Source organism: Staurois parvus, unplaced genomic scaffold, assembly GCF_062004578.1.
Source record: "Staurois parvus isolate SC_StPar_1 unplaced genomic scaffold, SC_StPar_1.0 ptg000149l, whole genome shotgun sequence".
In the NCBI taxonomy this organism is placed as follows: Eukaryota; Metazoa; Chordata; class Amphibia; order Anura; family Ranidae; genus Staurois; species Staurois parvus.
In genome coordinates, this window is record NW_028317945.1 from 2,448,406 (window position 1) to 2,475,288 (window position 26,883).

The 26,883-nt window shown below is 48.8% G+C and overlaps 1 protein-coding gene and 1 long non-coding RNA gene across 6 annotated transcripts in view; one reads left to right on the forward strand and one right to left on the reverse strand.

Moving 5' to 3' along the window:
- Nucleotides 1-26,287, reverse strand: part of LOC149464646 (uncharacterized) — a 58,522-nt gene extending 32,235 nt beyond the window's left edge. For 2 of the 4 annotated variants that reach the window (XM_089674234.1, XM_089674233.1), the window contains exon 1: nt 24,971-26,287. In XM_089674234.1, coding sequence (XP_089530360.1) covers nt 24,971-25,105 — 135 coding nt within the window. In that variant the 5' untranslated portion in view covers nt 25,106-26,287. The remainder of the gene's footprint in view (nt 1-24,970) is intronic. The other 2 variants (XM_089674235.1, XM_089674232.1) reach the window with 2 other exon arrangements.
- The window catches only part of LOC149464647 (uncharacterized), a 116,120-nt gene continuing 114,571 nt past the window's right edge, over nt 25,335-26,883 (forward strand). The window contains exons 1-2 of one of the 2 annotated variants that reach the window (XR_016312321.1): nt 25,335-25,867; nt 26,224-26,346. This is a non-coding gene — a long non-coding RNA (uncharacterized LOC149464647). The remainder of the gene's footprint in view (nt 25,868-26,223; nt 26,347-26,883) is intronic. The other variant, XR_016312322.1, reaches the window with a different exon arrangement.

Consider the following 26,883-nt stretch of genomic DNA (forward strand, 5'->3'; position numbering starts at 1 on the left):
GGCAGGTGTTGGGGCTGATCCCGCTAACACTGCGTTTTTGGGGATACTAAAGTAATGTGAATGCTGGTATAGCGCTGATCTGATCAAAGATATTGATCCAATCAGACACTATACTAGCAATGAAGGTTTAGCGTGCAAGTAAGCGTGTTCCTGGCAATCAAGGGGTCAAATGTGATTATTTGTGTACTAGCGGGCAAACTGGTGCTATCTGGGAGGGGCGCTAAAACTATCGGAAGTCACCAGTACCAAGTCACCAGTACCAATACAGTGATCAGTAAAAATCTGTTCACTGTAATCAATGACACTGGTGACAGGGCAGTGAAGGGGTTAACTGGGGGGGGGCGATCAAGGGGTTAAATGGGATTACTGATGTACTGGCGGGTAAACTGGCGCTATCTGGGAGGGGCGCTAACACTATTGGAAGTCGCCAGCGACACTGATACAGTGATCAGTAAAAATTGGTTCACTGATCAGTGACACTGGTGACAGGGCAGTGAAGGGGTCAACTCAGGGGGGGGGGGGGGGCACGATCAAGGGGTTAGACGGGACTACTGGTGTATTAGCGGGCAATCTGGCGCTATCTGGGAGGGGCGCTAACACTAACGGAAGTCGCCTGCGACACTGATACAGTGATCAGTAAAAATTGGTTCACTGATCAGTGACACTGGTGACAGGGCAGTGAAGGGGTCAACTCAGGGAGGGGGGGGGGCGATCAAGGGGTTAGACGGGACTACTGGTGTATTAGCGGGCAATCTGGCGCTATCTGGGAGGGGCGCTAACACTAACGGAAGTCGCCAGCGACACTGATACAGTGATCAGTAAAAATTGGTTCACTGATCAGTGACACTGGTGAGAGGGCAGTGAAGGGGTCAACTCAGGGGGGGGGGGCGATCAAGGGGTTAGACGGGACTACTGGTGTATTAGTGGGCAATCTGGCGCTATATGGGAGGGGCGCTAACACTATCGGAAGTCGCCAGCGACACTGATACAGTGATCAGTAAAAATCGCTTCACTGATCAGTGACACTGGTGACAGGGCAGTTAAGGGGTTAACTGGGGGGGTGGGGGGGGGAATTAAGGGGTTAAATGGCTTTATTGGTGTACTGGGGGGCAAACTGGCGCTATCTGGGAGGGGCGCTAGCACTATTGGAAGTCGCCAGCGACACTGATACAGTGATCAATAAAAATCGCTTCACTGATCAGTGACACTGGTGACAGGGCAGTGAAGGGTTAACTGGGGGGGGGGCAATCAGGGGGTTAAATGTGTCCTAGACTGTGTTCTAACTGTCAGTGTGCTGTTTTACTCACGTTTAAATGTCTCTTCTTCTCTGTCTGGAACGGAATGTGTCCAGGCAGAGAAGAATGACATCATATCCTGCCCTGTGTAAATATCAACACAGGACAGGATAGGACAGGGACCGATCATCCGATTTCAGCCAGAAATCACTGGCTGAAATCTAATGATTGATCCCTCCTGGATCGAATCGGATCACCCGCGGGTCGGCGGGAGCGCGCGCGCGCGCCCCCTGCCGGCGAAAGTGTCGGGAGCGCGGAACCCGTTTTTAAACGTGGTTTTGCGCTCCACTGCCGCCCTGCACACGTATATACACAGTGGCAGGGCGGCAAGCGGTTAAGAATATCTATCGGAAAAAAGGGGGAGGTAGCCACCTAACATGACACGTAAATATGTGTCATATAAATATCTCTGTCTCACTTAATGATTAGTGTGGATTTATAAACCCAAATACTTAGCATAAAACATAGCAGTATGACGAGTGCAATACTGCTCACACAGAGTGGTTATTAGAAAATCCAAGCGGAGTAATATAATAAGTATTAACAAACAAGTTTTATTCGATCACATAGATCATACTGAGGTTAGACAGAGACATGGTAAACAAGTCTTTATAAAATCACTGAATTAAAAGCATTCGGCGGATCTAATAATATTCAGCAATCAGGAATCCACATAAGGCAATGAAGTTCCTAACTACTACATCAAAGGATTTCCATATTTTCCATATAGTATCTGCATAAGGGGAACATTCTTCAAAAAGTGTTTTGGTGACCACCACAGTGAATAGAATGACCTCCTGAAAATGGAAAACCAGAAAAAAAGGATCATAGTAGAGGGAACAAAAAATAGGATATATGCACTAACCGTATGCAGTAACAAAACAACCCCATGACAGGTGTACAGTATATGTTATTCTGTTACCTTCTCATAAGCTTGACCATCATGAAAGGATGGATAGATGGCCTTCCTGGATATCCACCCCAAATGGAAATGTATCCACAGTAGTAATTGATTCTAAAAGTGTATAGATATGAGACATAAATATGAAGCTACCATCAAACCTGAATGAAACTAATAAGGGTAAAAATCGAAAGAATATTACCATACAAAAGATCAAGGGGACTCCTCCTCACTTGAAGTAAGATCAGGTCTGGATGAAAAAGTGAATATGGGGGTGGGCAGCCAGGTAGTTGATATGTAAAGTCCAGACTGTTTGATACAGTCTATGTATATATGAATATATAGACCCAAATCTGGGTTTCCAAAAATTTCTCAGTAGTCAGAAAGTAATACGGTTCCTTAAAAATATGTATGAGACTATAGAAGCATGCTGCAGCACATATAAAGCATAGTATACAGATATTCCTCCAATAGGAGTTCAAAAAATTCCCCCAAATGAGGGGCATTTTTTATGACCTATGTTAATATTGGGCACCCTGGAAATAGTGCTCATTGTGGGGTTTTTTTAAGTGTTGAGATGTAGAGTCTTACTTCACATATTTTCTTTCATAAATTGTAGTTGTCATATATTATAATTCCATTGTATTTAAGTAATGTGTATAGATTGTTAATTGTGAATGCACATACAGTGGGGATCGAAAGTTTGGGCACCCCAGCTAAAAATTTGTATTAATGTGCATAAAGAAGCCAAGGAAAGATGGAAAAATTTCCAAAAGGCATCAAATTACAGATTAGACATTCTTATAATATGTCAACAAAAGTTAGATTTTATTTCCATCATTTACACTTTCAAAATACCAGAAAACAAAAAAATGGCGTCTGCAAAAGTTTGGGCACCCTGCAGAATTTATAGCATGCACTGCCCCCTTTGCCAAGCGGAGACCTGCCAGTGTCATGGATTGTTCTCAATCATCGTCTGGGAAGACCAGGTGATGTCAATCTCAAAGGTTTTAAATGCCCAGACTCATCTGACCTTGTCCCAACAATCAGCACCATGGGTTCTTCTAAGCAGTTGTCTAGAAAACTGAAACTGAAAATAGTTGACGCTCACAAAGCTGGAGAAGGCTATAAGAAGATAGAAAAGCTTTTTCAGATGTCTATATCCTCTGTTCGGAATGTAATTAAGAAATGGCAGTCATCAGGAACAGTGGAAGTTAAAGCAAGATCTGGAAGACCAGATCTTGTTTAGGTACTTTCGCCAGTCTTGGGCCACTGGTCATTGCCGAGATTGTGTGCATCTTTTTTCCCCACGAACATGGGTGGGGAGACCGCCGTCAGGTGTCACCCATAGTCGGCGGTCTCCCCACCCGTGTCATTGGGGAAAAAGATGCACACAATTCTGGCAATGACCAGTGGCCCTAAACTGGCAGAAGTACCTAAACAAGAAAAATACATGTAATTTTGGGTCTCTCCTGTGTTCCTTAATAGTTACCACCTGCTGGGGGTGTATGTGAGCTGATCTGTTGCCGTGTCAGTGGTGTTCCTGTGGCATGGCTGAGTGTTGGCCTTGTGAGCAAGTGCGTGGCACTGCAGTACCACACGCATGCATAATGATGCCACCATAGTGAGTCTTGCAGCGGCATGTCTATCCGGATGGAGGGGTGGATCTTGCTCCTACACGAGGACTCTGAGGGAGGTGACATTCCATGCCGCATGTCAAGGCTTGAGCTCTCCAGCTGTGAGGGAGGTTCTCAGTCACCTATAACCAATACTACATTGGTCTCCATCCCTCCATATTTAATTCTTAAGCCCATGTCTCAATGCCATCCACCATAAGTTGTTTTTCTACTACCTCCTGCATCTGCCCATGTAAAAATAGAATCTCTTATGGGTAATTATATAAGTTTAATATGTAATTGGAAACTCCTGTTACAAAGGTGATTACATAGCATACAATGCACATGAGATTCAATGTGGTCACTGTCTCACTTATGCCCATGCAGCTGGGGTTTGCGATTCCCTTCCCACTTGGCTTTGGGTGTTAATGTTGGCTCCTTGGGGGTTTCTTGGCACACAGACAGTGCTGGGTCTACATTGTGTACACAATTATTATACAACTGAGTGTTTTGACCAAATCATCATTTTTATGCATATTGTCCAACTTCAAGCAGTATAAACTTGAATGCTTATTGGATTTAAGCATATCAGGTGATGTGTATTTGTGTAATGAGGGAGGGTGTGGCCTAAGGAGATCAACACCCTATATCAAGGTGTGCAAAATTATTAGGCAGCTTCTTTTCCTCAAGCAAAATGGGCCAAAAAAGAGATCTGACTCTGAATAGTAAACAATTGTAAAAAGTCTTTCAGAGGGATGCAGCACTCTTGAAATTGCTAAGATATTGAGGAGTGATCACAGAACCATCAAATGTTTTGTTGCAAATAGTCAAGAGGGTCTCAAGAAACGTGTTGAGAAAAAAAGACGTACATTAACTGTCCAAGATTTGAGAAGAATCAAACATGAAGCTACCAGGAAACCATTATCCTCCAGTGCTGTCATATTCCAGAACTGCAACTTAACTGGAGTGCCTAGAAATACAAGGTGAGGGAGGTTTAAACCCGACCTCCACTAAACAAGACACATAAGTTGAAACGTCAAGACTGGGCCAAGAAATATCTTAACAGTTTTTTCAAAAGTTTTATGGACTTATGAGAAGAGAGTTACTCTTGACGGACCAGATGGATGGGCCCGTGGCTGGATCAGTAATGGGCACAGAGCTCCACTTCAACTGAGACACCAGCAAGGTGGAGGTGGGGTACTGGTATGGATTGGTATTATTAAAGATGAGCTAGTTGGACCTTTTTGGGTTGAAGATGGACTCAAAATCTACTCCCAAACCTAATGCCAGTTTTTAGAAGACAATTTCTTCAAGCAGTGGTACAGGAAAAAGTCTGCATCTTTCAAGAAGACCATGATATTTATGCAGGACAATGCGTGGCTAGCCAGTAAAGACCTTAAAGATGAAAGAATAATGACATGGCCCACTTCCTCACCTGACCTAAACCCTACTTAGAACTTGTGGGCCCTCCTTAAACGGGAGATTATCGGTGAAGGAAAACAGTACACTTCTCTGAACAGTATCTTAGAGGTTGTGGTTGCTGCTGCACAAAAATTGATCATCAACAGATCAAGAAACTGACAGATTCCATGAATAGAAGGCTTATGACTGTTATTGAAAAGAAGGGTGGCTATATTGGTCACTGATTTTTTTTTTATGTCAGAAAGGTTTATTTGTACATTTTTAGTTTTTGTTTATTATTTGCACTTTAACCGCTTCCCGACTGCCCTTTAGCAGAAATACTTCTACAGGGCGGCACGGGTGCGCAAAATCACGGATATATATGTGATTTTGCAATTCCAGGTAGGGGCACGCACCTCGCGGCCACGGCTGTTAATCACCGTGTCCCGGCCTGTGATTACCGAGGATCTCCAATGGAGAGGAGAATTGTTTTGTTTACTGACAGTTCTCCTCCCTGTCAGCTCGGGCACACTGCTTTGGATGGCTATGCACAGCACAACCACCCAAAGCAGTGTGCTTACAGTGAAGCACACAGACACCGCCCCATAGTAAAACACACCCAGCACACAGTTAACCCTTTGATCAACCCTCATTTTAACCCCTTGATGCCCAGTGCCATTATTACAGTGTCAGTGCTTTTTATTAGCACTGATCACTGTATTGGTGTCACTAGGGATGTCAGTGACACCAAGTCAGTTCCCCCCAGTGTCAGAATGTCCACCACAGTCCCACAGTCCTGCTATAAGTCACTGATCGCTGCCATTACTAGTAAGAGAAAAAAAATCCCAGTACACATACCGCCATTTGTAAACACTATACCCTTGACTTAAACCAATTACTTTACACATATTGGGATTTTTATTAGCAAAGACATGATTTTTTAAAATTTGTTTACTAGACATTTTTAATAGCAAAAAGTCAAAAATATTGTTTTTCTCAAAATTGTAAGTGTTTTTTGTTTTTATAGCGGAAAAAAGAAAAAATGCACAGGCAATCAAAGACCACCGAAATAAAGCTCAATTTGTGGGGAAAAAAGGACGTAAATTTAATTTGGGTGCAGCGTTGCATGACCACGTAATTGTCAAAGTAACGCAGCACCGTAACGCAAAAAATGACCTGGTTAGGAAGGGGGGTAAATCCTCAGGAGGGCAAGTAGCTAACAGATGAAAATAAACAAGTGAGATGGGAAAGTGTTTAGTTTTCATTTAGTTGCATAATAATTCTGCACATTAATAGTTTCCCAATAATTGTGCAAACATAGACATTCTCCTAAGAATGCCAATACCTCATTTTTACTTTCTTAAATATTTAGGTTTTACGTTTATTAACATCTTGGATTGATCAAGAACACTGTAGTTGTTCAATAATGAAATTAATCCTCAAAAATACAACTTGCCTAATAATTGTGCACACAGTGTATGGTCTTCCAAGTTGATGATGAATGACCTTTTTTTGCTCCATAATAGCCTCCCTGATGAAGAGTATACTTTAATCAAAACGTGTCGGCGACAGACTGTATATCATAAGTGCATTTAAGTGGCTCATGCCATATTGTTATTGTAATTTATGCCCAGAGGCACAAGTAGTCAAATTATACACAGGTTTAATGTCAGAGCCTAATTATTCCATTTTTTATTGTTATGGTTTTTAATGGAATTTGTATGAATAAAAATTATTTTTTACACATTTATCTTTACATGTATGGCTTCATTAAAGTCCCGTGGAAGACAATTCTCTTTGTAACTCCAATGATGAGGAAGCAGGGGGCAGGACCAAGTCCAATGAACTGCTGCCTCTATTGAGACAGACGGCGGGGCTCGGGAATGTGCACGCATGAGTGCTTCCAATGGGGGCACTGGACAGAGGAGGAGCCTGAAGCACTGGCAGGGGACCCGAGAAGAGGAGGTTCGGGGCCTCTCTCTGCAAGTCCATTACACAGAACAGGTAAGTATAAAGATGGTTGATATTAAGAAAAAAAAATTCCTTTACAGTCGCTTCAATTTTGGTAGTGTCCACAGGTGTAGGGGAGATGGCCACTCCTGGGCCTGGGACTTTTCCTCCTTTTTTCCCAACTGTGGGAGAGGTGTCATTATTCTCCTGAAACTGTGGCTACAACCAATCAGGCACCATCTCCTCTCCATCACTTCCATCCTCTTCCTCTGTTTGAGTTTTAGTTTGACATTGCTGGCGTGATCTAGGCCTACAGCTGCAATCTGATTTCCCCAATGCTGGTTTTTCTCTGAGGGCAAAGTTCCCAGCATATTCAACAGAGTGTGGTTGAACTGTTCAAGTTGAGGATTTCCCTGTGGATGATATGGGGAAGTTTGGGATTTTTGGATGCCCAGTAGCTCACATAGCTTGTGAAAAAGTTTTCTTTCAAAGTCCCTGCCCTGGTCAGAAAGTATTGATAGCGGCAGACCATAGTGAATGAAAAACTTTTCCACCAGTACTTTTGCCACAGTGCCTGCTTGTTGATCCTTGGTGGAGAAGGCTTGCACATATTGAGTAAAGTGGTCAGTTACCACTAGAACATTGCTTCTCCCACAGGCATCAGGTTCCAGGCACAGAAAGTCAATGCAAACCAACTCCATAGGCCCTTGACTCTGTAGGTGGCCCATGGGGCAGCTTTGATTGGTAGATTTTTCCTTTGAATGCACTGTAAGCATGAGTGACAGTAGCTCTCTACTTCTGCTCTCATAACAGACCAGTAGAAGTGGTCCTTAACCAATTTAAAGGTGCTATCTGGTCAGAAGTGCCCATGTTCATCATGAAGAGCCATTACTACAGCTTGTCTGTGTTTCTCTGGGAGAAACAACTGCCACCTTTCTTCAAAACCTTCTGAAGGACCCCTGCGATAGATGATGCCTTCTTGTACCTGCAGCTTGTCCCATTCTTTCTAGACTGACTTGGAGTTCATTACCGAAACATTTAGTAGCAGGCTGGAAACTTCTTTGGTCAGAGCTTTCAAGATTAAACTGCAGAGTGGGTCCTCACTCTGATCCGCCTTCAAGACTCTTTGACAACTGTGGGAGCTTCTCGCTTCTCAATTGAGACAGATCAAAGTACACTTGGGTACTCCTGCTGTGGTGACTCCAATGGCCTCAGCTCCAACAGCTCCTTTGTGTCCTTTGAGCAATGCCTTGGCACAAAGCCTGGACTCCCTCAGATGTCACGAGTCCAGATTTCCAAACTGTCCAGATTATGTGGTTTTCGGGTTAAAGCGTCACCATCTCAGTTCCTTACTCCTAGCTGATATTTTTAGCTGAATTGAAATACCGACAAGCCAACAATGTCCAATGGCATCTAGCTTGAATTCCAAGGCATCCGACTGAATTCCAAGAACCCTAATGAGCAGATGAACGCCGTCTTTTTTCGATCGTCCAAATGCATGGGGATTTGATAGTACCCACTATTCAGATCTAAGACACTGAACCATTTAACCCCCGCAGACATTGAAGGGCATTTTTAATTTGAGGAGTGGTGTACTCATCAGGAATGGTTCTTCTGTTCAGAGTACTGTAGTCAATATACAACTGCAGGGTCCCATTTTTCTTCCGCAACTAAAGGAATAAGAAACCTTCTCACTAGGTCAGTGTTGGTTCCAATTAACAGAGAGTTTTTCACTGTCCCTGGTGGTCTGGAACATACAACTGCTAACGTAGCAAATGTATCTGTCTTCCCTGTAGTAAAGGGACTGTGACATAAATGTACAGATTTGAGTAGCTGAAATGTGACCTGTAGCAAAATGTAATCATAAATTTAGTTCAGTCCTTATCATGAAAGAAATATTCAGTCATAGGCAGAGGCATATGGTCATCAATTAGCATCTGAGAAGAGACAGAGCTTCCTCAGGCTGGAAGTGGCACCTGGGTGCTAATACGATTTTGTCACCTATATGTAATCAGGCTTTGCCATCTTCCTGAAGCTTTAAAGAGAAACAAAGATGTTTCGGCTTCATGACACCAGGGGGGCTCCGATCTGTCTAGGGAGCTCTAAAAGTATATACATAGATCAAAGGTGTATGTTTCATCCCTCATAAAAGCTAAAATATTAGTTGCAGAGAGATGAAAATACTTACTTCTAATGGGGCACTCTGTAGGCTACATCGGCATATAAAAACTATATTTGTGGCCTATGTAGAATGCCAGGAGAATGCAGGAAATGGTTATGTGGCACTGGAGTGCGATAGCGGAACAGTGATTGGTACTGTCGCGATCGGACTGATGCACTGGTGTTGGAAATTCAATCCCCGACTTGGTGATTCAAGCCGGTCTTGGTCCAATTGACTTTTGGCAGTTCAGCACCCAGAACAGTCTGTGGGCGGGTACAGGAACACCCCCCAGAGTCAATTGGCCAAGAACTAATGTCCCGCCTACGTCCATATCCCCATAAATTGAGGACCCGGACATTGGGACATTGTGATTCGTATGGAGCTGGTTCGATCGACTAACGGATTACGGACTCTCTGACTTGCTTCAGTCGCAGGGTAAATCTTGGTAAAAGTTTTATCTCTGTTTTTTATTCCCTTTTATTTTATAGTGAATAGTTTATGTGTGTCTTCTTGTATTTTTTGTGTTTCTGTAACTTTTTATACCTTGTACATATTTTAAGCACTGCCCACTTTCGGGATATTAAATCTTAAAATTAATAAGTGACTTCTGGGTATTTAAGCATGGGCTCATATCTTCAGAGAGATTAGATTGTATTGTATGTTAGTGTCTTTATATGCTCGGTCAAGCTCATTGCCAATCTGCATGCAATTGCACTGCGTGTTGACAGATTGGTGCAGATTGTAAAGGTAACAGACCGTTCTGCAGATAAACTGTTTGGTGGTGGCAAACTACCGTTTGTGGTTTGTCTGGTGTGGGGGTGTGTGGACAGTTGAAGAGTGATTAACACCGGGGTTCTGGCTTGTAGGATAGCTGGAGGGATCCTAGAAGGGTGTGTGATTGCTAAGCTGCTCCTCAACCCTAGTTAGTGCATCAGATTGTATGTAAGATTTGTATCTGCCCGTGTGTGGTCGGTTGACTGAATTGGAGTGGAGTCTCCCTCCGGTGGTGGCCAAGAGGTAGTGCGGGCTGTGAAAGTATATCACGGCTGGTCTTATATACGTAGATATATTCAAAGTTAAGTCCCCCTTATTCCCTCTTACCCCCAAGTCACGGCCGCACATGTGCGCCTCGGTTAGCTAGTTGCTGTGGGCGTGGCGTGTGGGTGAATCCGCGACAGGGACTAAAAGTTATTTTAACTGGAATGTAGCCATCATAGGGGAATTCTTCAACTTGTGCAAAGGAATATGTTTCAGGTACTTGTCATAAAGTCTCTGTATAGCAAGGTCACTTGGGCCGGGTGTCTAACAGTGCTAAGTCTAACAACTGACACTACAGGAGAGGAGCCTACAAACTGTTCAGATAAATCAACTGGCATTATATGGTTGGCTTGCACCTTTGTTCTCCCTGCTAGATGTTGGAATGATCTGTCAGTAACTTTAGATTGAGGTGGTGCATTGACTTTCTGCACATTTCCCCCTGGCTCTGGTGGCTTTTGATTGAGCTTCGTTGAGGATTCTGATGGGCTCCTAGCTAGCTCCTTCCCTGTTGCCCTCTGAAAATTTCCCCTTTCTTAGCAAGGAGAAGCTTCTGTATTGCCCTCAGCACTTCAGCCGTTAGGTCTGGCTCAATCTTTTTCCTATGGCACTGAGCCCTAAAATGTGTAGGTTCTCCACACCAGAAGCACTTCCGCTCTTCACGGGCTGAACCATTGGCTCCCCTCTGATCTGGTTTGGCTGTCTGCAATATCTCTGATGTCTCAAATTACCCGCTGCAAGCTTTGCTGTATCTGATTCTGAACTTGAGCAACTTGAGTCAGCAGGTTGGCTGGGGCTGCCTCATTGACAGTTTTGGTGATTGAAGAGCTTGAGTGTTCACCTGCTCCTGTTTCCCCATCACCATCCTCATCGGTGAAATACTTATCTACCTGTACCAAGTCAACACTTTTTCTCTTTTGGAAGCTGATTTTGGCTGTTCTCTTGGTTCTTGAATCTTCTCTAATAAAGCTTTCTCCTCTCTCTCTAATTCAGGGAAAGTGGGGGTTGCAATCCCTTGAGTAATCAAGATAGTGACAGAGATCCCCCTGCGCTAATATGGAATCTAATTTCTATATGCTGCTAACACCCTATCCTCTATCTATAAGTGGACAAATATAAGGGATAAAATATAATAGTGGTGTAGCGCTGATAACTAAATGTGCAAACGCCACAATAATAAAATAAAAAACATAAATCACATAAATGAATGAATATAAATATATAAGTGATAGATCTTTCAAGATCTAGAAAAACAGTGTCTCAAACTGTGATATTATCAGTACACAAAGTGCATATGATGAAGCTGGTCCTATGCCCGGACCCTCATACAGTGACAATACCCAGTCCCACTTGGGACCAAACCCCAAAAGACTAGGTGCTATATACAGTGGATCCCAAAATTAGGGATATGATCACAAAGTTAATGATATATAAAGTGTATCCCAAAATTGTGATATAAACCAAATAAAGTGACTAGTGAATAATGTTAAACACAATATATAAACATACACTTCATAAACGCATAAAACGATAAAAAGTGTCCAACAAATTGCCAAGAATAGCAAAGATGGAAATTACTGCCAAAATGTGCCTACATCTTCATACCAAGTGCTATAGTGCTGGTGCAGATGGTCAGCATATATCCTTAGATGGCAGGCATGCCGTCCTGATCCATGATCCTGAGGAAGTCACGTGTACGTGAGGCAACGCGTAGATACGACGTGGTGAAGCACTTCCAGCAGGGCGCTATCTTGCTACAACAGGTTTACACAGTATACCCATACTGAGTGGTGTGACAAGCCTTGTTTGTTGTGCGTTAATGTGAGTGCAATATTTGGCGATTTAACATGCTTTTAACATATTAAATAGTGTTGCATTATGGGAGACTTGTTTTTTTGTCCTTTCATGGCTGTAATGTGATACTCATTTATTGGCCTGCACTGCATTTATCCCTGGATGGAAGAGTGATTTATATTGGAAGGAAGTTACCAGTGAGGTTCAGTGGAATCAGAGCGACCTGGAGAGTTGGTACCTGTAGGATCCAGAGTGATCCAAAAGGCGTGTTGACCCTTTTGGGTCACAGCAAGGAAGTGAGGGGGCATGCCTGCCATCTAAGGATATATGCTCACCATCTTTGTTATTCTTGGCAATTTGTTGGACACTTTTTATCGTTTTATGCGTTTATGAAGTTTATGTTTCTATATTGTGTTTAACATTATTCACTAGTCACGTTCTTTGGTTTATATCACAATTTTGGGATACACTTTATATATCATTCACTTTGTTTGTGATCATATCCCTTATTTTGGGATCCACTGTATGTAGCACCTAGTCTTTTGGGGTTTGGTCCCAAGTGGTACTGGGTATTGTCACTGTATGAGGGTCCGGACATAGGACCAGCTTCATCATATGCACTTTGTGTACTGATAATATCACAGTTTGAGACAAAAACGACAAATGTCCATCCAGTTCAACCATAAAGAAAAAAAGTTATAATTCTATACCCACAGTTGAAAAACCAGCAAAAGCATGATCCAATTTGCTCCTGCAGGGAAAAAAAATCCTTCATGATCCCGAGAGGCAATTGGATTATTCCTGGATCAACTTTACCTATAAATGTTAGTAACCAGTTATATTCTGTGTATCCAAGAAAGAATCCAGACCTTTTTTTAAAGCAATCCACTGAGCTGGCCAGAACCAACTCTTGAGAGAGTCTATTCCACATTCTCGTAGCTCTTACTGGGAAGAAACCTTTCCGTATTTGGTGAATAAATTTATTTTCCTCCAGACATAATGAGTGTTCCCTTGTCCTCTGTGATGACCTCAAGGTGAATAACTCTACACTGAGTTCACTATATGAACCACTGATGTATTTATACATGTTGATCATATCTACCCTTAATCTTCTCTTCTCAAGAGAGAATAAATTAAGTTCCTTTAATCTTTCCTCATAGCCTAGCTCCTCCATGCCTCTTATCAGCTTGGTTGCCCTTCTCTGTACTTTTTCCAGTCCCCCAATGTTGCAACTTGAGTCATGTGATGTTCATAGTTCTTGATATGGTGGTATCCATTGTCTTCCGCTAGTAATGGTGGGGTCCATAACCATTAGTGAATACTGGTAATTTAATGAAGTTAAACAGGTAGAATGTGGTACTGCTCAAAGAAAAGATATCATGGTGCTAGGTGTAAAGGTGTCTGTATTCAGTGTCTCTAGAGTTGTAGTTCAATCAGTACTCGTGAACACAGGATGTATTAGCTGTACGACTACAGGTCCTAAGATCCTCTGCTGTCTGAAAAAACTGAATCCACTCTGCTAACAGGAGGTGATGTAGCAGTCCCAATACTGGGCACTAGAGGGGAAAAGGATCAACCATAGTCTCATTTGTAAATGTCCCTGAATGGCATAATGATATAGTAGTCATCTGAATACATGTCTATGGATGCACACAGCCTGGTTTTGGAGCAAGTCCGCATGGCTGCAGCTTGCTGTGAGGGCAGACACAAAGGAGGAGGAGCGGAAAGTTCGGGCAGGATACCTCAGTAGTAGAGGTTTAGGACTGCTCTGTGCAATACATGTCTTTTAGTTTAGGGAAAAAAATATCCTTTAGAACCGCTTTAAAGTACCTGATGTTTTTAAAACCGCAGACCCCAATCCTATCTTTCTTACCTAAACCTGGAACAAGCAGGCAGCCAATGTCTGAAAAGTCTGTATATATTAATGAGCTGTTAAGTAGTCATGTCAGTATCAGACTTAGAGCCCCAGAAACTTCACCTTAGAAAACAAGCTCCCAGATTTACACATCAGTAGGTATGTCCTTGATGTTCAACTCGAACATAAGTTCGACTCAAACATCAGGTGTCCGTGTGTTCTACAAACACACGAACGGTTAGGGCGTTCACTGGGCTATTTGCCCGCTGCACCCCACAATGCATTGCACTCGGCAATAATCTCTAATAACGCTCTGACAGTGTATTGTGATTGGCCAAAGCAATGCACCTGACCACAGATCTGGTGCAATGTTTTGGCCAAGCACAGCACAATTGGGCGGAGCTAGTGGTGACGTTACCATTAGCTCTGCCCAATTGTTTACATCTGACCAGCAAATGTCAGATGTGGCGAGTGGTCAGCAGATGCGGAGGGGCCTGCGGGTGTCAGGGTTTTTTTTTTTGGCGACTGGGTGTTATCGTGACAACGCAGGATGCTGTGATTGATGATGGATTACATTGATGGAACCAGTTTTTTGTTTTTTTTTAATAAAGGACTTGTCAAAGTCTGTCTACTGTAATTTTTTACACTACACTTTTTTTCTGAATGAGTAGCGTTCCCATGTATGCCATATTCATTCACAAAACCCCACAACCAAAAACTACAGGCCAGGGTAGTGAGAAGGAGGCCCTTGTCCCCATCAACATAAGAACAAGGTGCTTTGGGGGGAACCCTCCTGCCCCAAAGCACCCCCCCATGTTGAGGGCATGTGGCCTGATAATGTTCAGGGGGGTGGGGGGGCGCTTGCTTGTTCCTCCCCTCTCCTGACCTGCATGCTCAGATAAGAGTCTGATATGGATTTTGGAGGGACCCAACGCCATTTTTGAAAAAAAAGTAGCATGAGGGTTCCCCCCGAAATCCATACCAGGATGGGGGGGGGCATGCGGTTTTTTTAGCAAAGTTTTTAATTGCCTGCAATTCTTTTTACATTCAGCTGTCAGTGGAGAATCCCGCTAGCAACTGAAACATTACCACATGTTTTCACTACTAAAATACCGCATGACTGTTGGACTTGAAGAATATCGAGGCTAATACTTACCCCTAATCCATGAAAACCACCACCACCCTTCAAACCTTCCCCACCTAAATGACCACGCAACTCTCTTTTTGGTGTAATACCGGCCATAGCAGCCATTTATTTAACATAACTCAAACATAACACTTACAGTACACTCAAATAATAACTGACAGTAATGATCCCAACCGGGTCCAAGGTCTTCAAAGGCACCGTTACTCACATCACAAACTCGGCTGTATCTGACACCCAATGAAAATTGGTCGGACGTCCGGCGAGAAGGACGTGCGTCGGCGAGCTCCTGCTCCCCTGGCCCCAATCCGCTGCCATCTGGGCAGCAGCGGACCCTGACGGGGGCCCCACGATCCTTCGGTCCCTGCTCGTCAGCCAGGTAAGGCCACTGGACCTTTTTCCCGGACCTCCGGGACTTGCGGCCTACCCGGCACCCGAAGCCGCGGCCTCGATTTTTGGCGCGGCTGACCCGGATCGCCGGGCATCAGCCCAGGCTGCTGCTGCTCTGTTCTCCGGTCCCCGCCGATCAGCCAGCCTCCCCAGGGCCCCCCTCACTGGCCCTGGGTCCATCCCGACCACCGGGTACCAGCTCGCCCAGAGCAGCCACGTGCTCGTCAGCTCTGGTGCCCCCGCGCCCCATCCGCTGCCACCCGGGCCCCTGAGCCTGCTGCCGATGTCCCCACCAACACCCTGAAGGGGCCACAGACACTCCGTCCCTCCAGCGGAGCTCCGGCGGTCCGAAGCGGCTTGAGGCCTACCACGGCACCCGAAGCCGCGGTGTTTCCTGCCGGCCGTGGCTGGAATCGCAGCGGGACGCCGCCGCTCCTCCGGGGAAGCTACCACCACCACCAACGGTCCTCCTAACATAGGAGGGATCCACCTCCACCCCGACGCTCCAGGACCCAGGACACCAGGTACTCCACCAGGGGCACCCACTACCCATCAGGGAGCCCAACCACCATCCCACCGCCAGCCACCAGGGACACACTCAGGGATCCAGGGATTGCTACTACCCCACCAGGGATAGCACGGCCACCATCCCACCAGGGATCCCCTGCCCTCCACTCCACCTGGGACTACCAGCCACCTCCCACGGCGTTTCGGACACTGCTTTGCCATCCCTGACCAGCACCCCCTCACCCACCCCGACCCTTCCTGCACCCCGCTCACCCCAACATGCCGCCCGCGCTCCTCCTCCTCGTCCTCCTCTCCTCCATCCCTAAAACCGCCTTCCTCTACCCACCCACCCCCGCTAAGCAGCTCTATATGGCCCCCTCACTTCTCCCCTCTCCCCACTACGGCACCCACCACCTCCTCCTGCTACTCCACTTCCCCGCTGACCCACTTGCCACCTCTTTCTGACCCAAGCGCTCCTACACCTCCCGTTCCCACGCCACCTTCCTCACCCTCCTCCTTCTCATATCAGCTGGAGACATCTCCCCGAACCCTGGCCCCTCACCACCTCACCCCCCCCCCCAGAGCCCCCCTGCTCACGCCAGCCGACGCGACCCCCTCAACCTCATACATGTACCCCTCCTCCCCATATCTATCCCCCCTCTCTCGGTTGCACTCCTGAATGCCCGTTCGGTTTGCAATAAGCTTACCGCCATCCATGACCTCTTCATCTCCTGCTCCCTCAACCTCCTAGCAGTCACCGAAACCTGGGTACAGGCCACCGACTCCACTTCCCCTGCGGCACTCACTCATGGAGGTCTCATCTGGACCCACTCACCAAGACTGAGCGATCGCAGAGGTGGTGGTGTCGGCTTGCTCCTTTCACCGCTGAGCATCTTCCAGGTCCTCCCTAACCCACCCTCTCTTTCCTTCCCCTCCTTTGAGGCGCACTGCATCCGACTCTTCTCACCCACCCCCCTAAGGATCGCAGTGATCTACAGGCCTCCCGGATCCATACCCCGCATCCTGGACAACTTCGCCGCCTGGCTCCCCTTCTTCCTCTCCTCTGAGCTACCCGACCATCATCCTCGGGGACTTCAACATCCCCATCAACGACAACAACCCGGCCACTTCCCAATTCCTCCACCTAACCTCCTCCTTTGCGCTCACACAGCACACGCAATCCTCCACCCACATCGGAGGGAACACCCTGGACCTTGTCTTCTCCCACCTCTGTACCCTCAACCAGTTCTCTAACACCCCCTTCCCTCTCTCCGACCACCACCTCATCACCTTCTCCATCTCCCCTTCCCCCAACTCCCCCCTCAAAAACGCCAAACCATCACCAGCCGCAACCTCCGCAACCTGAACCCGGCCCCCCTCCACTCTGCCGCCGACCGCCTACACGACAGCATCCTCTCACTGTCATGTCCTGACATAGCCACCACCTTGTACAATGACTCACTGTCAGCTGCCCTAGACTCTCTGGCACCCCTAACCACACGCATCATCAAACCCAGACCGCTTCAACCCTGGCAGACCGACAGCAGTAAACGCCTCAAACGTCGCAGTTGCGTACTGGAGAGACTGTGGCGCAAAACCAGGTCCCCTCATACTTTCTCCCTCTACAAATCTGCATTTCTTATCTACACCTCCTCCCTCCACGCCGCCAAGCAGGCCTACTTTGTTAACCTAATAAACACCCTCTCCTCCTGCCCTCGCCGACTCTTCTCCACCTTCAACTCCCTGCTCTCTCCCCCCCTCCTCCACTCAGTACCTCTCTCACCGCCCACGAGATTGCCACCCATTTCCACAACAAGATTGACGCTATCCGTAAGGACATCGTCAACTTGCAATCTACCTCCCCACCTAGCCTCCTCACCCCCGTCACCCCCTCATCTCCCCCCTCCTCTGCCCTCACAACCGCACTGCCCCCCACCTCTCCCAATGCCCCGCCCACCATAACCCCCCCCCCCCGCACTGCACTCCCTCAGCCCTGTCACTACTGAGAAAGTCGCCAAAGTCCTCTCAGAAGCCCGCCTCACTACCTGCCCCCTGGACCCTATCCCCTCTCAACTCCTCCGGTCACCCCCCGCCTCCCTCATCCGCTCCCTCACCCACATCTTCAATCTCTCCCTCTCTACTGGCGTATTCCCCTCCCCCCTAAAGCACGCGCATATCACCCCCATCCTCAAAAAGCCCTCCCTGGATCCCGCGGACCCCAACAACCTCAGACCCATCTCCCTGCTGCCACTCACCTCCAAGCTCCTTGAACGCATAGTCTACGATCACCTAAGCTCTCACCTTACAGACAATAACCTCCTTGACCCTCTACAGTCCGGCTTCCGTCCCCTACACTCCACTGAAACTGCCCTCCTCAAAATCACTAACGACCTACTAAACACCAAAGCCAAGGGCGACTACTCTGTCCTCCTTCTCCTGGACCTCTCTGCGGCCTTCGACATAGTTGACCACCCCCTCCTCCTTAATAAACTACTCTCCCTTGGCATCAGAGATACTGCTCTCTCTTGGTTCTCATCCTACCTATCCCGACGCTCCTTCAGTGTCACCTACAATGATGCCACCTCCCCCTCCCTCCCCCTCTCTGTTGGGGTCCCCCAAGGCTCTGTCCTTGGACCCCTTCTCTTCTCCATCTACACCTCCTCCCTGGGCAAACTCATACACTCTCATGGCTTCAACTATCACCTCTACGCTGACGACACCCAAATCTACCTCTCCACGCCTCTCCTCACCCCCACTATCTCCGCCCGCATCACTCACCTCCTAAATGACATCACAGACTGGATGTCGCTACATTTCCTCAAGCTCAACCTCTCCAAAACCGAGCTCCTCGTCTTTCCCCCTGCCAACACCCCCCCCTCATCCTATCCATCATCACCAACAACTCCACTATCACTCCCGCCCCTCAAGCCAAAGTCCTTGGCGTCATTCTTGACTCGAACCTCTCCTTCCAACCGCATGTCAAATCACTCACAAACACATGCAGGCTCCATCTTCGCAACATTGCCAAGATACGTACCTTCCTCACCCTTGACACCACCAAACTTCTAGTACACTCCCTCATCATCTCACGCCTTGACTACTGTAATTCTCTTCTCACCGGCCTACCCAAGTGCAGGCTCTCCCCGCTCCAGACCATCCTGAACTCAGCCGCTAGACTCATCCACCTCACCACCCGCTCCACCTCTGCCACCCCCCTCTGCCTCTCCCTCCACTGGCTCCCGATTGCCCAACGCATCAAATTTAAACTCCTAACCCTGACCTACAAAGCCGTTCACAACACTGCCCCTGACTACCTCACCAACCTGATCCCCAAGTACCGCCCTACCCGTACCCTTCGCTCCTCACAGGACCTCCTTCTATCCTGCTCCCTGGTCTCCTCCTCCCATGCAAGACTGCAGGACTTCTCCAGGTCCTCCCCTATCCTCTGGAACTCACTGCCCCAATCCATCAGACTGTCGCCTTCCCTATTCACATTCAGGCGCTCCCTCAAAACCCATCTCTTCAGGGAAGCCTACCCTACCCTCACCTAATGGCCATCCTCCCTCATTCCTCCCACCACTTCATTCCCACTTCCTACTGTACCTTTACCCCCTCCCTCCTAGATTGTAAGCTCGAAAGAGTAGGGCCCTCTTACCCCTCGTACGTTGTTTGTTGTTGTTGTACTGTGCCATGTATTGTCCCCCCTCTATTGTACAGCGCTGAGCAAACCCTTTGGCGCTATATAAACTCGTAGTAATAATAATAATAATAATAATAATAATAAAAGGCCCCCAGCCGCTACTACACCGCCTCGGGGACAATACTACAGTTATGTAGTCCCAGATACAGCCAATGAACTCCCACATTACAAACGTGACCTTATAATTGGGAAGGGACACCATACCTATGATGGGCCCAACCCATAATCCACCAAATTGTCACTCCAGCACCGCCTTCAAAGACCCATCGACCCCTGCCACAGCACATGAGTGTGAACCTTTACACTCCTGTAGCCCGCCAAACCCGTAACGCTCGCTGTATACCATCCTGGAGGCCTAACGACCACAAGTCAATGCCAACAGCCAACAACTCACAATGACGGACTGCTAGGCCACCATTCCGCACAAAAAAACGCTCCACTTCCCTATTCACCTTTATCTGGGCCCGGTTAAGTTTGTCGACCGAACGGGCCAGGCGCCAATAAGCACGGGCCACCATGTCAGACCGGACCATCACAGTCTGTGGGAAAAAGGACCGAAGGCGCAAAAAAATCAAATTTAATGTCTCGGATCACCTCCCGCATAGAGCACAACCCGAGGTCATTGTCACCCACATGTAACACCAAAATGTCTGGAGGCCGGTCTAAGCAGGAATAACGATGAATCTCAGGTACTACCCTGAACCACAACATCCCCGGCACAGCAAGCCAACGAAGCCTGGCCTCCCCCCTATCAAAACCCAATTGCCGACCCTCTGGCCAAACATCCACCCGCTTAGCCCCCCAAAAGACATACGAATGTCCCAGGATCCACACCAAACAGACATCTGAACCTGCAAAGAAAACACACAGAAGGGAGGGAGGAGGTAGAACACCCTCAACAACGCCCCCACAACACAAACAAAACACAAGAATGGACAGTGACAGGTACTGTCACGTACCTGATTGGAGACTGAAATGACGAGGTCGGCCTCACTTGTGTCACTAGCCCTGACCCAGGGGTGTGTTTACACAAGGCAGACAAGGAATTTGCCTAGGGCAGCATTTTTCAGGGGGGCAGCAGCGCTCCCCAGAAGAAGGGACACATGTGGCTTGGGGACCAGGTGAGATCCGAGAGAGGTTGCGGGCTGTTTGATGGTGTATGGAGAGCCCAACTCTTGTTCCAAGGGATGTTCACAGCTGTGAAGGTGAGTGACTTTCTCTCTCTAGCCATGGGGGGGGGGTATTAGTGGCAGGCTCTCTCAGGGGGGTGGGCAGGGGTGTTGTTGGTCAATGTTAGGCTCTCTCCGTGGGGAACGCCCATTTTTTGTTTTGCCTAGGGCAGCACAATACCTAAATACGCCACTGCCCTGACCCCACTGGAAGTGGAACAGAGGGTGTCTAGGGACCAGGGGGACAAGAGCGCCAGCAGATGTTGTTTGCAGCTCTTGCAGTTGGAGACTTTGGAAGACTGATGAATCTCTGATTCAGGCACAGTAGTGATATGCAGTGCTGGTATGGTAGATCGCCAGGTGTGCACCAGAGCAAGGCAGGAAGCAGGGACGGGAGACAGGAGCAGTGTCAAAGGAATAGCCAGGGTCATCAACGGGTGGACAGCGAGGTACCAAATCATAAGCAAGCCAAAGTCAGGAGCAGTGCCGAAGTCAGGAGCCAGTATCAAGCAGGAGAGTAATCAGAGTCGGGTCAGGAACAAGCCGAGTCAGCAACAAGGAAATCACACACAGGAACGAGCAGGAAACAGGGAACAGCTGAAGACCAGTCAGCACTCAGCACAGGCAGAGGCATCTTTTAAATAGTCCGTCTGGCGCCAATCTTCACCGTGCGTGTGCGTGATCGTGAATTTCTGTGCACATGCACATTCACCAGCCGTCTCACGGGAATTCCCTTACAGGTGCCTTTAAGACAAAAGCAACACCACCAAAAGAGCACCCCCACCCTTCACAAGAGCTGGGGATGCACGTATAACCGAAACCTAGCCGAATCCCAACGCCCAATATGTCGAACGACATGATCACCCAAACCCAACCAGGCGGCCTCCGTAGCAGCCCCAATGCAAAAAGAATGGGACGAGTAGTGCTCCGCACCCAACCCGGCAGACTTCAAACACCGTTTAAACACTGCCCCAAATTGGAAACGACACAGTGCCATCCCATTCGCATGCATAAAGAGAACCCCAGGAAGATCGGGTCTCAACTCGAGAAATTCCCCAACAGCCTGAACAGGACAAATCCGGGACATTGGAATCTCGGACAGCTCAACCCAGGTGCCCCGACCCAAGCAATCTGTTTTCGACCTGCACAGAAAAATACGGAACTCACCACCCCGCAAGACAACCTCATCCACTGCCAAACCACCCTCCCCCCACTTGTTCCGACTAACCAACTCCCCAACCCGAAAAGCACCAAAAAATGCCAGCAAAATGCCGCCAGGAACAAAGTCGTGTCATACAACGAGGAACAAATACCATCCAACTGGCCCGCCACCCCCTACCTCACTCACCAGCTCCAGCCATTCCCGCCAAACGTTTTCATAGAAAGCCCAAGTGGACGCACAACCTGATGTTTGGATCAAGGCCACAGAAGAGGCAAGGTGATGCTCCACAAATGATCCGGGCAAGAGATACCGCGCTGCTCCGCGTCCGGCGGCAGCTAACGAAATCTGTCCCACTGAAAACGAGACAGAGCATCAGCAACTGAGTTATCCACAGCCGGAATAAAACAATTAAGACGTAAACAGTCCAGAACCAAACACTGCAGCAAATGAACCACTGGCCCAGATGAGGCAGAAACACTGTTAATGGCATGGACCACACTCAAATTGTCACAACAAAAACAAATCCGTTTATTCCGAAAAACGGCACCCCACAAAGAAACGCCCATCTGATTGGGAAAATCTCCAATAAGGTCAGATTGCGCAACAAACCTGCCTCCCTCCATTGCAACAGCCATGGACCCGCGCACCACTGACCCTGAAAATAGGCCTCGAAACCGGCAGAGCCCTCCGCATCCGTAAATAGTTCCAGATCAAAGTTAGACATGGCCCCATCCAACCAAAGTGATCTGCCATTGTAGGAATCTAGAAACGTCCTCCACACCCCCAAGTCGTCCCGTAGCTCACTATTCAGCCGAACCCTGTGATACGGGGCCGCCACACCAGCCGTGGCAACCACCAAGCGCCTGGAAAATATACGCCCCATGGGCATGATGCGTCAAGCAAAATTCAACTTATCTAATAACGACTGTAAATCACGAAGTCGAATTTTTCTGCACTGACCCAGCGCAGTCAACAACCCCCTGAGCTCCTCCAATTTATCCAGAGGCAAACAACATTCCATGGCCTCCGTACAATGCCCCCGTAACAATGCCCAAAAAACAAAATTCCGTGTGCGGACCCACCGTCTTATCCGGAGCCAAGGGAACGCCAAAATGCTCGAACACATGCTCCACCGTGCTCAGTAGCGACGCACAGATGGAACTGCCACGGGGCCAATGCACAAGAAACCATCCAAATAATGGATGACGGATGCGATCCCAGAAACATCCCTAACCGCCCATTCCAGAAAAGAACTAAATGTCTCAAATAGGGAACAAGAAATGGCGCAGCCCATAGGCAAACAACGATCGACAAAAATGCGCCCGTCCCATTTGCAACCCAGCAGACTGAGACAACTAGGATAAACCGGCAAGAGGCGAAACGCCGCCTCTATATCAGTTTTTGCTAACAAGGAACCTCGACCAAACCGTCGCATCCACGAAACCGCCGCATCGAAAGAAGTGTACAAAACTGAACACAAAACCAGGTCAATAGCATAATTGACCGAACTCCCCCCCCCCCCCGTGGATGCGACAGGTGATGGATGAGTCTATATTTATTGGGCTCTTTTTTAGGAACAACACCCAACGGCGAAATTACCAGATCAGGCATAGGGGGGTTAACAAACGGGCCAGCCATGCAACCCAAGGACACCTCCTTGTCAAGTTTAGCAAGGACAACGTCCGGATGCAGCTGCGCCAATCTTAAATTATCCAACGCACAGGGGATCAAAAAACCCTCTGCAAAACCCTGCCGCAACAGTAAGCCGCCGCCTGATCAGGGTACCGCTTTAAAAACGGCAACATCCTTCCTACTCTCACCGGCGACATCCCTTTTTCCAGCGTCACCACCTCTCCCCCTTCCCTGTTTAAAACATCAGGACAATGGATGGGACCCCCCCGCAACCCGAGCACTCGTGACGGAATCGGCAGCCAGATCCAAACTTGCACAATCCCTCGTTGAATTGCCAGCAGTATCCTTTTCTAAGTGTGGCCGGCTGTGCAACAGGGGCTGCACCTCCGCCCCCCCCCGGAAAGGGATGAGCTGTGGTCCACACGGGCGTCATCAGCTTTATCCACAACCCAAAAACGGCCTAATCGCCATACGTTGATGAAACTGCTCATCATAACGCAACCACGCGATGCCCCCATAAACCCTCTGAGCTTCACCAATAGCATCCAAGTAACAAAAGAGGGGCAAACAATGTTTCGGCATCCTCTCTCCAATAACGCTAGCCAGAATGGCAAACTCCTGAAGCCAATTAGAGAAAGTGCGGGGGATCAAATGGTACCGCCGTTTTTCCTCCTCTTCCCTCTCCACATATTCACCCTTCCAAATGCGCTCCTTCACCTCCGGCTTCAGATGAGCCCCCAAGGGCCCCTCAAAGCAGGCATAAACTTCGCATTTGGCTGCGTCTGCCATACGCACCCTATCAAACCCCGGCACCGCCTTTACCCATCGTCGGCCCTAGGACAATCAACAGCCGCATCCCCCCCCCATAGCCTCAGAGGCAGCGCTGGAAGAACCACCCACCGCCGACCTAACGGCAGAAGAGGCTCCAGAGAACTGTGGCACAGCTACCATAACCACCTGGTTCAGACCAGCAGCGTCTCTACCTCCCATGGAGCCAACACCGCCCCCAGATGCCGCAGCCTGAACCACCGACCACGGGGCCAAAGATGGCGCCGAAGCCCCGGGCCACCACCCCCGCCTCACAATGCGCCAGCACATCCCTAAAACCCGCCAGCAGCATACCAACAACCCCATCAGTGCCCAGGGAACCCCCCAGCGATTATGCATCAACCCCGAAGCGCTACTCCCCAAGTCCCGAAAACCCCCAAACAGAGAAGAAGAAGAAGACAATAGAAAAACAGCCCAGAAGTCAACTCACCAGGCTGCATCCACCCACGGGGACTCCCAGCTGCCACTCCGGATCCATGCAGGGACAAAGGGACCATGTAATCTTCAGAGCCGCTGAGCTCCCCTTCTGACCTGCGCCCCGCATCTTCCGGCTCCCAGGCAGCATCACGCATCGCTCGAGGATCGTTCACGGCTCCTGAGCCTGGGCGGCGCACAGAAAAGATGTCAGCAGCCACCGCACCGGAGCCCAGAGCCGCCGGGTCATCCCTCCCTCGCTGGGCACACTGGGAGGCAGAGGAACTCCCAGAAGCCGAAGCCCCACCTGGTGTCAGGGGACTCTGGCCAGCTCCAAACCCTGGGCGGATGCACGGGGGTGATGGGGTGACGTCAGCAGCCTCCTCCCCCCCTCGATGGGCTTGCTGGGCGGCCAAGGAAGGCCCAGCAGCCGCAGGCCGGATCTGACGTGAAGGCCGGTTCCCGGCTCCAGAGCCCGGGAGGCGCACATGAGTGACGTCATCCAGCACTGCCCCCACCGCGCTCCGAGCCGCCCTCCCACGACAGGCCCGCTGGGTGGCCGAGGGAGGCCCAGCAGCCATGGGCCAGAGCTGAAGAGGCCGGGTCCCTGCTCCGGAGACCGGGCTGCGCACAGGGGTGACGTCATCACCCACCGCAGCCCCGGAGCTCCGAGCCGCCAAGCCCCGCCCACCGTGGGCTCACTGGGCTGCCGAGAAGGGCCCTGCAGTCGCCGTCCCGGCCTGCTGAGCGGCGGCATCCACCCGGGCCCGCCATGATGCTGGAGAGCTGGATCCTCTTCTCCTGGGGGGCGTGGTCCCAGCCCCCGAAGGCCACCCGTCACTTCTCCCGCACAGGGCTGCCACCACTGCAGGCCCGGAGCCCGCAGGGCCTGCCGCATTGTCCCGATCAGAAGGTGAGTTGGCAGAGGGAGCGGGTGGTCGTGGAAGTGCTCCAGGTGGGGGCCACCAGCAACGAGGATTCCTCCCACCCCCCCCACCAGGAGAAGTAGGCCAATGCTTCACTGACGGAGCTGGAGGGTCCCTTAGGGGCTCCCAGAGTGGCTCCGAACCCGCACTGTCACTTCTGGGCTAAAGCACACTGGAGGCACAGACCGCCAAGCACGTGTGCACCCAGGAGAGGGGCCTGGTGACACGGGCCTGGGTCCTTGCAGCATTTCCGACAGCCTCTCACGCAGCCACCCCGAGCTGCTGCCCCCAATTGGGATGGCATCCCATCCAAGTCACTCATGGCTTAGTGTTTTCTTTGCAGGTACCAGAGAAGGAAGAAGAAACCACCCCCGTGCTGGCACAAGCTCCGACTGACCTCTGATAAGACCCAACCCCCCTCCTAATCCTGGCAAGACCACTCCTCAATGTTGCGTACTCCAATCAGGTAAGTAACCACCCCCTTACCTCCTGCATATACTCCCACCCAAAATATATGCTCTGCCTCGTCTGCACGCCCCAGTCATGCTGGCCCTCCCTTTTAGCTTTGCTCAGTCCAGGCCTTGACTTGACTTAATAAAATAACTCATGTGGTATTTTAGTAGCTTTTTTTAGCGAATGCCAACTTTTTGGGGGAAAATGCGGTAAGATACTGCTTAGTGAATTGTCCCCTGGGTTCGAAGTTCGCGGTCGACATTTCATTAGGTTTGAATGTTCGACCACGAACCTAACAGAGGGGTGCTCGGTCCATCACTACATATCAGTAGAAGGCTCTTCATTCCTAAATTTTCAAGGGAATCCTCTAGAAAGCCTCTCTGTAAAAGCACAGAACACAGACATATTTATCTTGCTTGTCACAGTTGTAGTCTATCAATAATTATCTTATTAATATTAAAAAGCAGACCAGCAAAGTCCAGCCTAATCTACACGATGTTTAGTAATGCATATGGGTATTGAGTTACTGCAGTAAAACAGGATACAGCTA